Here is a 12,816-nt window from a genome sequence, read left to right as displayed (position 1 = left end):
CTTTTTTGTTTTACTCTTTTCTCGTTCTTATCGTTCACTGCACCTACTTTCCGATCCCGGCAGTGGCGGCGGCCCGCTGGGGCCCATGCGAGAGGAATGAAAACGAAATACGACGCTGGAAAGCCGCTTCATATTGTACAGGTCTCGGTGTGCAGTCACCCACTGAAGTCGAATCTCGATCATTATTCGAACTGGAAGGCAACCGAAAACGTGTTTCGAATTTCGCGAAGATCGAACTGAGGGTAGCCTCGATCGGTTTCCTTCTAATACGCGCGATGCTGGCGGAACGAATTCGAAGGAACCAAAAGTTGGAATTATACGGAAGTTCGAATTAAATGACTTAGAATTAACGAAATTTTTACATAACGGTCCGGATCCGGCATCGATCGTTAAGCGGTTGTTTTGACGTCCAGTGCGCGTGACAGTACCCGTCCAGACACGTAGTACGTCAGTCGCCTTCGTGGTAGATTAGAAAAATTTGAAAAGTGAACGGTAGAGGGTAGAAACGAGACAGGAGCAAGGAGAGACACGGGGCATTTTGTTGTTGTGAGCGAATAGCGCAGCATGAAGTCATTTTCTCCCTGGTTGATTATGCTTCACGAACTAGTTCAAATCGCTACCATGTAGTGGCAAACAGTACACGCTTCGCTTTTGAGTGCGGCTATTAGCGCGTGGCAAGAAATCAGCTGGTGCTGACATGTTTAGAATACGCGTATTTCTGTTAACTTCTCCGCTCCAGAATTTCTATGTGCATGCCAAATTTCGGACCGAATTTTCGCCCCTTCTATGCTGGGAGTATGTGGTATAATTTCCTTGAAAGACAGACCCTGGTAGGGTTCGGAAATGAAAAATAGAGAGAGACCTATGGCGTGGCCTACAGCGTTCGCTCTTCGTCACCACACTATCACGTTGATAGTTGACATCATCCCTGTCGGACTCATGTTATTAAACTTTGTGGTATTCAAAGCTAATAGCACATACGCTAAAGAATGTTATTTCATTATGCTGAGAGGTTAATCGCATTACAGCACTCCGCCTGGCTAAGATTAATTCTGTACAGTGATTCGACCATGCAGAAACTACCTCTTTAGCTACATCTTATGCAGCAAATATGAACTACTAGAATAGCTAAGATGTGAAGACACTTTTTGACGCGAGGAATCAAACTTACAGGTTCGAGAAAGGATAAGATCACCTGTAAAAATGTTACAGTTTAGTTTACGGAAGTGTATAAGTACCGGCGCGGCAAGCATTCAAGGACCATTACCATCCTTACTCATAATGAAGAGAAGCGAAAAGGGGGGAAACCTGAAGACGAAGTTAAACGACAGCACACAGAAGTTTAACTTCCAAAGCAATCTCAGATACGAAAGCTATGGAAGCAAAACGCATGTGCAGAAAGAAACCTTAAGCAGGAACTAGTGGAAGTCACAAAAAAACATCAAAGACATGGGTACAAAAAATAATCTAATGCGTAGGAAAAGATAGTTCCTTGTTAGTCGAATAAATCGATGAACGCTTTCAGACTGTACGTGTCTGTGATTGTTTTGGAAGTCAAATTACTTGAAAGAAGAAGTTACGTGTCGTGCCGTTTGTGTTAGGCTTTTGCTGCTCCTACTTTCGGGCTTCTATCCGTCAAGAATAGTATATTCGGACAAGTCCGCCTGCATACCATGACCATGACAGTAAGTGAACGCTATAGTTGCCGCATCCCGTTACCAAGCTTCACAATTCCGCGTTTTACGTCATCGGTAACCCCAGCGTCAGGAAACCGCCACTTCAATGCGGGATCAGATTTTACCGCAACAGACACAATTTCCGAAACCATACGAGTATCACATGCGAGCGCAAAAACACTATGCGAAATTTTCCTTTCTGGTACGAGTACTTACGTTGTCTGTGTCGCCAACACCAAGGCTGTCGCTGCGAAAACCACTGTCCTAAACCACAGACCGGTGCCGGCGCTGAAACCACGAAGTCCGCCGCAACTCTGTCGACCTCCACACTCCTGCCCCCGGCGTCTTGTGACGTCCAAGTGATCACTCAACAAAGCACACATCACACCCGCTGCTGGTTCCATTCTTGTCCTCGCTGCCACCCTAAAAGCACACCGCACAACACGCGAAAAATAACACCGGAGCCGAACAGTCTTCTCAATCCACTTTCGTTGACGTCTTCCGGCGGCACCACAGAAACGGAGTGTGTATCGCTACCTGGCTTCGTCGATAGTATCGACGTGTTCGTCGCTTTTTTTTTTTTTTCCTCCTCAGCTCGTCGTCACTGAACCGTCCTCCTTCAAAGCGCGCGCCGAGTTGTTTGCCAGCTCCAGTCGAGGGTGATGATGCTTGCGTAGATTCCGGTGGCGGCGAGCCGGCATTTATAAATCGTTGTCCCTACTCTTCCTCCGGGCGAAGTACAACGTCAAAGCTTGCGCGTGCGCCGGGCTCTCCGACGACGCTGCCTCTGCAGGCAACACGAGCGAGAATCTTGTCCGGCGGCGGTAACTCGAAGACCGGCCCGTCTGATGATGACGCCGACGCCACCGAACGGCGGTCGCAGAGGGGGGTAGGCTAGTGGTGGAATCTCATTTCTCGCTCTGCACCCTCGCCGTGGAAGGGGAGAGAGATCTCAATCGAGAGGAAAGGACATTCGAAGAGAGGAGGAGTCGTCCGACCAGTTTCCGTTCGTTCTGTCTTTTTCTTCTTGTTTTACCCGAGCCATGAAACGTTCGGCCGTTTCTCTCCCTCTCTCATCGCTACCACGTCCCCCTCTTTCTTACCCTCACCCATCAATCTAGAAGCACCAGAGAGAGAGAATGGACGAATGAATCGTGGCGGGGATTTACGGAGTGAGGGAGCGGGATTGAGGGGGAAGGCTTCATACTCTAGTTCGCATTTTGTTCTTTTCACTTCGCTGTTACCCTTACAGGAAGAAACGAATAAAGCAAAAGAAAACAAAGAATAAGGCGCGAACAGGTTCGGCTAACAGGTTGGGCGCGCGCGCGAATTGAAACGGAAAGGAAAAAAACAAGAACGTTCTTCTGCTTCCTCGTCGTTGTCGTCAGTGTCGTCTGCTACGCTTTCGTGCACCTACGGTGTCCGTACCAGAGTTGCGTTTCCGCTACTATCTTTCATTGTGTTCCGTTTCACTTTGTGCGTTTAACTTCCGTTACAACCGGCATTCCGTTCTTCCCACGCCAATGCAAAGCGTTTCACGACGACCGCGCACACATCGGCACCAGGTGTAGGGGGATGTCCTCAAGGAAAAAAAAATGAAAAAAATGGCTGCGCGGTTGTAGCTTGCTCGTAGTCCCATCCGCTGCTAGAGCTGAATGTCGTTCCTTTTGCTCGCGTTCGTGGGAAAGTACACATACGGGCAGTACATATATGGAAAGGCAGCGAGTGAAGTGAGGAGGTTAAACTCGGGTAAGGGGGTAAGGCCGCTCGGCTGCACGACTAATTCATATTTTGCGCATAATTGTGAGCAAGAATTCGAGTAGGTGCGATAAGCGGCAGATAGGTTCCACACGTTTTCCAAGCGTTCCAAACCTGGAAAAGCCAAGCACAAGGTATGGAGGTGCTTGTACTAATTGGAAAAACCGCTGTGTTATCCGCCGGAATTGCCATTCATACCCAGTACAGACTGCACATGATGCATTTGCTATGCCGGTAAACTATTATACCATTATAGCGGTTTTAAACGTTGCTTCCATCGGCTGTACTGTCAGGCAAAATCAGGCCGTTCGATGGCGGATCATCTATACCTGTCATCGAAATGGTTTGGTCATCGACCGGCTGAATCGTTTTCTAAACGCTTAATACCTGTGAAAGCTGAGTATATGGCAAAGCGGTGCCTTTATGCCCGTTAAAAAACTGGTCAAATCCCAGTGGTACTCACCATTTCCGGCAGCATCGGTCACCAGCCGTACCGGACAACAGCGATTCCTGAGTAGATCCTCTACCACTTAGCGGTGGCTGCTGTTCCAGGCTGTTTGATAAAGAATTGAAACGATGTGCGTTAAGGCATTTGCTAAGCTTTTTTTCTTTTGTTGGATTCACATATTTATTTCATACATCTGTTCGGATGGATCGCAATCAATTTCAAGAAAGAAGTATATTCAACTTTTCGAGTGAATAATCAGAGCTGACATTTCGCAGCACTTAACATCCGCAACTATACTTCTTCCACTCGTCACCTCCTTTAGTAAGAAGCACTAGTCTTTTCAGTACTAATTAGGCCAACTTATTTTCTCAGGCCACTGCAGGAGGATCTAAATCCCAGGCAGGCTCACCACCAGGGCTAAGCGATGCAAGCTTTCGAATTCTCCGCTTGACCGCGTTTCGATGGAGGCGAAACGCAGGAGGCGCCCGTGTGCTCTGCGATGTCGGTGCACGCTAAAGAACCCCAGGTGGTCGAAATTTATTTATTTCAAATTTATTTATTTATTTATTTATTTATTTATTTATTTATTTATTTATTTATTTATTTATTTATTTATTTATTTATTTATTACAATACCCTCATGGCCCGCAGGGCGTTATAGAGGGGGTGGGTAAAAAAAGAAAAAAAAGTAGATAGTAAAAAGTACAGGCTGTAGGGTCTGCTCGCGGGCAGCTCAAATCCACAAGGCAAAAGGCAAAAAAAGGCAAAAAAAGGCAAAAAATCATGATGCAGACGCTTGTTCGACGATATGCTTGGTGATAAGTGCCTTGAAAGATGACGCGTCTTCAATGCAGGCGATATGGGGTGGAAGGTGGTTCCACTCAGTGCTAGTCTTTGGTAAGAAAGAATTAAAAAGCACATTCGTTTTACAAGTTGGGATGGAAAGTTTATGGGGATGATCAACACGTGATGACACGTATGTTGGTATAGAAGAAAAAAATTCCTCTTTTAGTGTCTCGTCATGAAAGAAAATGCTGTGGAAAAGACTGAGGCGTGAAATATTTCTGCGAACTGCGAGGTAAGTCAGACCAAGATTAGTTTTCATTAAAGAAACACTAGCCGTGCGAGAATAGTTGGAAAGGATGAAGCGAGCTGACCGATTCTGAACAGATTCTATAGCTTCGAAATTATTCCGGAGCCCTCCACTACGGCACCTCTTTCTTCCTTTCTTAATGATGATGATGATGGATTTCATGGCGCAAGGGCATCTGTGGCCAAGGAGCGCCATGGCACAAGGTATTTTTCTTCAGCTCAAGGTGGGGTCAAGGACCCATTTTCCAAGCATTTCACCCAAGATACGCCCACCACCGGGCCAGGGGTAAGCTTGTACCCATTCTACCACCGGTGGGCACCCGGCGGCACTGGGGATCGAAACCCGCATCTCCCGCATGCGAGGCGGATGCTCAACCACTTCGCCACCACCACCACCACCACTTTTCTTCTTTCACTTCCTCCTTTATCCCTTTCTTTACGGCATGGTTCGGGTGTCCGCCGAGATGTGCGAGACAGTTACTGCGCCATTTCCTTTCCACAGAAACCATCTTTTTTTCTCCGTACTACAGTCGAAGCACGAGTTAATACGCCTAGATGGGAGTAAAAAGAGAAAAATCTGTGGCTTAGCTTGGTTAAGCCCGGTAATTGCGAAAGCAATATCCGTACCTACGCCATGGTACAGCTGGTAGTGTAGCTGGTGGTGGTGCTTGTGGTTAGACTTGTGGTGATGCATCGGTTATACAATCCGATCCAATCCAATGCAATTCAATCCAATCCCATCCAATCCAATGCAATCCATTCCATTCCATTTCAATCCAATTCGATTCAATCCAATCCAATCCCATCAAATCCATTCCAATCCAATCCACTCCAATCCAATCCAATGCAATCCATTCCATTCCATTTCAATCCAATTCAATTCAATCCAATCCAATCCCATCAAATCCATTCCAATCCAATCCACTCCAATCTAATGTAATCCAATCCAATCCAATCTAGTCCAGTCCAATACAATCTAATCCAATGTAATGCAGTCAAGGTCGAATGAAGGTCAATGGTGGCCACCGGCCGCGGCGCGATGGTGGCCACCGGCCGCGACAAGCAACGGCGTGAAAGTGCAAGTAGTATTGCTTTCGCAATAATAAGCCGTCCTCTAGCGCTCTCCTTTTTAAAAGGGATCAAGTTGGTCGGAGCACAGCTTACTCTCTCTTTACTCCTTTCTGCTAGAGTGTACTTCAAGACGACACAGCGATTAATCTGCTGACGCAGCAGCGACCGCAATGTGCACAAAGAGTAATGTTTCCTTGTTATCGTAACCGCCTCACGGCTGCGTGTTTGCGAGCGCCAGAATCGCCTGGCAGCTTATCTGGCTGATTCCTGCTCCCGTACCTCCGGCAGCGTGATAACGGAGTGGATGCCAAGGAGAGCGGAACGAGGCAGAAGGCGATAGAGAGTCAGTCGAAAAGATGCGATTACGTCATTCGCTGGGCCGCACCTGGAGGCGCGACAGGGTTGGTTTGAATCAACAACGGGAAACGCTTTTGCTCTACAGATGACGTCGCATGAATGAGAATAATGATGATGCTGATGATGGTGACGGTCATAACGACCTCTCGGAAGTAATGCGTGGTTAAAGCCTCGGCGAGGAGTGCGTGCCTTCCCAGACTTTCGTATCAAAACTGTGATGCAACCGTTTGACATACGGAGTTCCGGGTGGCGTCATAGGCGCGTGGTTTCGCTTTCCCACACGTAAGCAGTCTTATGGTTCTCTGCCGAATTTTTCCGGAGCCCTCCACTGCAGCAACTATTTTCTTTTTTTCTGTTGCTCCCGCCTTCCTCCCTTCCCAGAGGGCGTGGATTAGGTGTGAGACACCGAGAAGTGAGACAGTTACTGCGCCGTTTAATTTCCTCAAAAATTACTAATTTTCTAACGGTTGTTTCCCTGAAACCTACGGGTAATGTTTAAGGCTTTCTGAGGCAGCCGCCGCGGTGGCTGAGTGGTTGTGGCGTTCGGCTGCTGGCCCGAAAGACGCGGGTTAATTCCGGCCGCCGCGGTCGAATTTCGATGGGGGCGAAATTCTTGACGTCCGTGTACTGTGAGCATAGGTCGGCACACTCGCTCATGAGTGCACTCGTATGCACTCACACTCACATCTGTGAGTGTGAGTGAGTGGTCGTGAGTGTGAGTGCGAGTGAATGGATGTGAGTGAGGGTGGTTATGAGTGTGAGTGCGAGTGAGTGGATGCGAGCGAGTGTGGTCATGAATGTTAGTGCAAGTGCGTGGATATGAATCGGTGGCCATGAGTGTGAGTGCGAGCGAGTGGATGTGAGTGGATGTGAGCGTAAGTTTACATGAGTGTCGTAAGTGGACATGAGCGTAAGTGGACATGGTGAGTGGACATGATTGACGAGTGAATGTGAGTGGACGTGAGTGGCAATGAGTGGATGTCAGTGGCGGGTGGACGCGATATCGAAATCGATCGTGTATGTTTCGCGACGACGATACGCGCTTAGCTATTTTCATGTTGTTGACAGCTGGGGAAAGCAAATATTCTCTGCTGAGGGCACTCGAGGCAGGAGAAGACATCAAGCCGATGTCTCTGAACAACCGATGCAGAGAATTCCGCGGGCACGGGAACGCAATCTTTCGTTGCTTTTGTAATTCACCACTGGCACGGGCGCAGGCCCTTCGCGGATGCAATGAACCGCTGCGAGTATTGTGAGATCCTTTACAGAATTTCGCATTGCCAGTCCTGAAAATATAGGTACATGTCTCTTGCCACGCTCCCGCACGGCTCGATCTCATATACGCAAGTGTTACAATACTTACTGCTGAAACAACGACTGTCCGCTTCTCGGCAATAACTACTGTAAGATTGGATGTCGAGTGGTGCAATCCTTAGGTTTTTTTCTGTGTCCAGGTGTGCGCATTACAGAGCTCTGCTCTAGCCGTAATTTGTTGATTGGGCCGGACCCACGCCAAAACTGACCTACTTAACCCATCTCTTGAACTGGACAAGCCCGACTCAAGCCCGGAAACGACATGAACACCAAGTGCCATTTTCGGTAACGCCAGAGGATTCTTGTTTCTGTCATGTACTTGGAGGAGCTCAGCGTCGCAAATCAAGCAAGTGGATTTTATTTTTATTTTTTATGCATAGCACCAGACATGGCGATGCCTTTGGCGCCCAAGGAGATATCCTAACTAACAATGCTACAACATGGGCTACTTGATATTTCATTTCTTGAGCTGTAGTAGAAATGCGCTTAGTATAAAAAGAACAACACGAGACAAGACTGGACGATGCGCTTAGTTCAGTCTTGTCTCGTATTGTTCTTTTTATACTCAGCGCATTTCTACTACATCTCAAAGCTTGCCATAAGCTTGCCTATCATAAGCCTGCCATAAGCCTACCATAAACCCTACCATAAGCTTGCCGGCCCGGTTGGCTCAATTGGTAGAGCGACTGCTCCGGTGAAGCGGAGGTCCCGGGTTCAAACCCCGGACCAGGACGAATTTTTCTTTAACTACGAAGTTTCTGAGGAAACTGTATAGCTTTCCTTTGTAGCCGTATGGCTGCACTCGGATTAATGTCAATGAGTAATTACTCCCTGGGATTCCCCTGAGCATTTAACGACTTCAAAAAGAGATCCAAAATGGTAATATTTTATGTTTTAATTTTTTCTGCCCTCCGCACAACTGCACAGGAGGGGGTGAGACACTCGCTACCCAGTGAGATAAGGGGAGCCGGACAGTGGAAGATTCCGTGAATACGGGAAAGGTCAAATCCCTTCCGGCAACGTATACGTCAGGTCGCATCCCACTGTGCACGTTCTTGCGGCAATGCGGATCCGGGTCGCGTCGCGTGGCTTCTGTCCCATGTCTGCAGCGGCGCACGTTGACAGTTTGAGGCACGGTCAATAGGACATTGCCCCGCTAGCTGCAGGCATGAGGACAGTTTGTGAGTGAGGGTACTGAACAGATGGGCCTTGAGGTGACTTTCTTCGAACCTGGGTTTGCCAGAAGTTGCAACAACCTGCACCGTGGTAAAGCGAGAATGTTCGCGAAGCTCGCGGTAGGAAAGGAGAATCCTCCGAAATCGTGATGGTGGAAAGTGTACATATTTATACAGTGTTTGTCGAGATGAGTTATCTTCTTTCGAAAATCATTGATTGGTTGTGTTGTCCTTTCCGAATTGTTGATTGGTGATGTTTTCCTTTCCCCAATGATTTATTGGGTGGATGTTTGTGGAGTTACTTGATTGTTTACTGTCTCCACCGAGGGCGGGGACACAGGGTTTAAAACCAGCTGTTTCGGCAGGACTGAGGGCTGGTTTCGTCACGTAAAACTATGAGTTAGTCAAATTTAATTGTTTTCACCTTGCTTGCATCCTTGTTTCATTAATTATTAATAAATATTTAACCTCCCCAGAAGTGTCCTCTAGCAACGTTATTGAGCAGTATCGAATCTACAAGACGTCAAGCATCCTTCAATAATCATCTTCATGGCAATTTCCCTCTACAAGATTGAGAGGGAAACTCAACTATGAGGAAACGCTGCGGCGATTTTCAGCAGTGGGTATGAGGTGGCAACCAAATTGGCCGCACCCTTATTGATTGATTACAGTTCGTACAGTTCGAACTTAATTTTATGTACTCGAGGAAGGGATGTAAAATAGAACGTCCCTGAGTGTTGTCACCGTTTCGCTCGAGAAAAAAACTATAAAAGAAAAGCAGTACAAGCGAATGAGAAGCTAATAAGAATCAAGCAAGGGGACAGTTTTCGTTTCGCCTAAAATTATCGCGCTCCGTCTGTGTAGCCACTCAGCAAATTGTAAACGAGAAGCTCACTAGCAGTATTATATACACAGACTCACTAAGTTTACTTACTGCTCTCCACTCTAGAAATGCAATCACTCCGTTACTTTGTGACATCATACATAACATAGTAATAGCCACAGGTCAAGGACAAAACATAAAACTCTGCTGGGTCCCGAGTCATGTCGGAACAAAAGGAAACGAGAATGCAGACTTCTGCGCTGCTCAAGCTCGTCACCAGCAAATCAAAAAAGCAAATATACTATTTAAAGATTGCGTTAACTTAGTTCATCGTAACATAAGACAGAAATGGCAGTCCGTATGGAACAATGAAACAAACAACAAACTACACTTAGTGAAGCCGGTTTAGGTGAGTGGAAGTCCTGCACCCACCTGGAACGTTTCAAAGAAGTGGTTATCTGTCGTCTTCGTACAGGGCACACGCACCTCACACATAATTTCCTACTAACAAAACAAGACAAGCCATAGTGTGATGTATGCAAAGATGTGCTAACAATAAATCATGCTTTATTTTCATGCAGAAAACTAGAAAGACTCAAGAAGGAGCATTTTACAGTTTTTTATAAGGAACACATACCATTCCATCCAACATTGCTCTTAGGTGAATATGCACTTGTTGACATTTCACAGGTTTTAAAGTGTTTAAACACAGCAGGTGTTTTACACAAATTGTTTGGTTTATGGTTTATGGGGGTTTAACATCCCACAGCGACTCATGCTATGAGGGACGCCGTAGTGGAGGGCTCCGGAAATTTCGACCATCTGGGGTTCTTTACCTTGCACTGACATCGCACAGTACACGGGCCTCTGGAATTTCGCCTTCATCGAAATTCAGCCGCCGCGGCCGGTATCGAACCCGCGTCTTTCGGGTCAGCAGCAGAGTGCCGTAACCACTGAGCCACCGCGGCGGTGTAAACAAATTGTAGATCTAATAAATAATGGTCAGTTTTTACAACAAGCAGTTTTTTTTTTAATCACACCTCAGCCACTCTCTTATCCCGAGAAGAAGGCTGAGTACTTTATTCGATTTGTTGGGAGCCTCGACATCCTTGCGCCGCCAAGGATGGTTGCAGAGATTACCGGACCCTCTTTAAAACTTCTACCATAAGACACTTCTAAAATTTCGTCTTATATTGTTACTAGGTTGCGTGAAATAACTTTTTAGGCCCATTACACCACCGTTGTTTTACGCTTTTGTATAACATCCTATATAAAACAATTTTGTTTACCTTGTTCTTGGCGCATGATAGCCTTAGCCGCTTATGCGCCATTAAACCCAACACAACACAACATAAAATCATCGTGCAAGTGAGTGCTGCTGTTCAAACTGCCAATACCGAGAAGGCAGTGAAGAAGAAAACGGCCCACGGACGCCACAGCCTAAAATGAGACCAGAAGAGAACAGAAAACTGAGGGCGGCTGACGGAAGGGGGGCCAGGAGTTTTTCATAAACAGATCGAAGGGTGCCGACATGTTCGACACTGGACTGTGCTCGTAGAACAAGAAAGAGTTGAAAATTAAGCGCCCCCATGCTTTCCCCGGAGTCCAAAAAAAAAAAAAAAAAGTTGTTTTTGTGTGTGTGGTCATGAAAAGGAACCCGTCAGCGTCATGTAAGCGGACCGGCAATTTGAGCGGCTGGGGGCTGCCCTGGCAAGCCAACAACTGCATACAAGCTTCCGCTGTATGTGTGCAAAGCGTGGTTCTGATTTGTGGCGCCTAATCTTTGGCACTGGGCGAGTGAAATCGCAATCAGCTTGTCGAATGCGATTTTGTTTATCTTTCGTGTTTTCAGTACAGTAAGTGGATTAACTTCTGGTCAAATTAACTGGTGGATTAACTTCTGTTCGCACGCGCCGATTTCAGCAATCCTACCCGCACTGATATCTGGATTGATATCTGAAGTATCCTTTGAACCGCATACTACGATCTCCTCTAAGGTCTTCTGGATAGCGCCTTTTTCTAGTGAATTTCTATCGTTTCAGAAGGACGTGCGCTACAAAATGGCTCGCAAGTTGGCTGCATTCGCATTCTTCTCCCGAACGACGTTGGAGAATAATCGGGTGCAATCTAAGCACCCCCTATTACCACGCGGATGCGCACGTGGTCTCCGCACGCACTGGCATCAAAAACACCGCGCTGGCTTGTAAAACCACCTTCAGACAGGGATCATGTGCAATGCAGAAAACGTACTGTACTTCAGACATTTCCACAGATCGGTCACACATAGTAAGCTTAGGAGGTTTTGTAAATGTATTGATAATGGCAACTTCACTTATCATAGTTATTACGCGGTAAAATCCTCTACTTGCGATCCATTCCAACCATTTCCCTTTCAGTGAGGAAATCACTCGATGGTTTGAAAAACACGCTCTATTTTCCATGCCGCGAAAAGTACTCATAGTGGCCACTTGACTCCAGTGTGTTCATGCAGTGTCACGGAATGTCGTTGTCAAGGAAGACCAAATATTGGTATTTAGACACGATCCAAGACTATTGTCAAGGCAAACTCATTATTGGTACTTAGACACCGTCATAGGCGCGCGCTGAAGGGAGGGTGGTGTGCCTCCCCCCCCCCCCCTCCCCCAATCGTCTAAGCCCCCTAATCGCCAATTCTGCCCCATACATTTACTCTGTCGGGCCTGTTCCGTTATTGTTTACAGTGCAATGACCAAGCAGGTTTTTTAACGGCTGAAGACCCGTGATGTCGCGTTCCAAGAACGGTTGACTTTTTGTTGGGGTGAAAGGACTTTTTATTGGTCCCAAAATATATACAAAAGTTCATAAGTGTACAGACGAGGGTCCCATAGTCAAAGACTGTACCAGGACCCTCGATAGATCAATAATACAATAAATAAATATGGCGTAGTTAGCGGATAGTTATGAAGTAAAGAAAATAACCAATCAATACTTCACCACAAAATCACGGTCTAAAAGCACAATAACGACTTTAATATGCATAAATAGGGAATAAAACATCAGCATTCCAACAAACATACCTCGAGCTTATTCTTGAATGCTGGCAAGGAAATCGATGTTTTTAGA

The 12,816-nt window shown here is 46.6% G+C and overlaps 1 protein-coding gene across 1 annotated transcript in view; it reads right to left on the bottom strand.

Moving 5' to 3' along the window:
* The window catches only part of LOC149347721 (mannan-binding lectin serine protease 1-like), a 59,038-nt gene extending 56,478 nt beyond the window's left edge, over positions 1-2,560 (bottom strand). The window contains exon 1 of the mRNA XM_089587388.1: positions 1,893-2,560. Coding sequence (XP_089443514.1) covers positions 1,893-2,080 — 188 coding nt within the window. The 5' untranslated portion in view covers positions 2,081-2,560. The remainder of the gene's footprint in view (positions 1-1,892) is intronic.
* Positions 2,561-12,816: the final 10,256 nt, after the last annotated feature.

The sequence above is a fragment of the Amblyomma mixtum genome, chromosome 4 (genome assembly GCF_055824585.1).
Source record: "Amblyomma mixtum isolate Tamu chromosome 4, ASM5582458v1, whole genome shotgun sequence".
Classification (NCBI taxonomy): domain Eukaryota; kingdom Metazoa; phylum Arthropoda; class Arachnida; order Ixodida; family Ixodidae; genus Amblyomma; species Amblyomma mixtum.
Note: the sequence above shows the minus strand (reverse complement) of the source record. Positions and strands in the feature narration are given on the sequence as shown.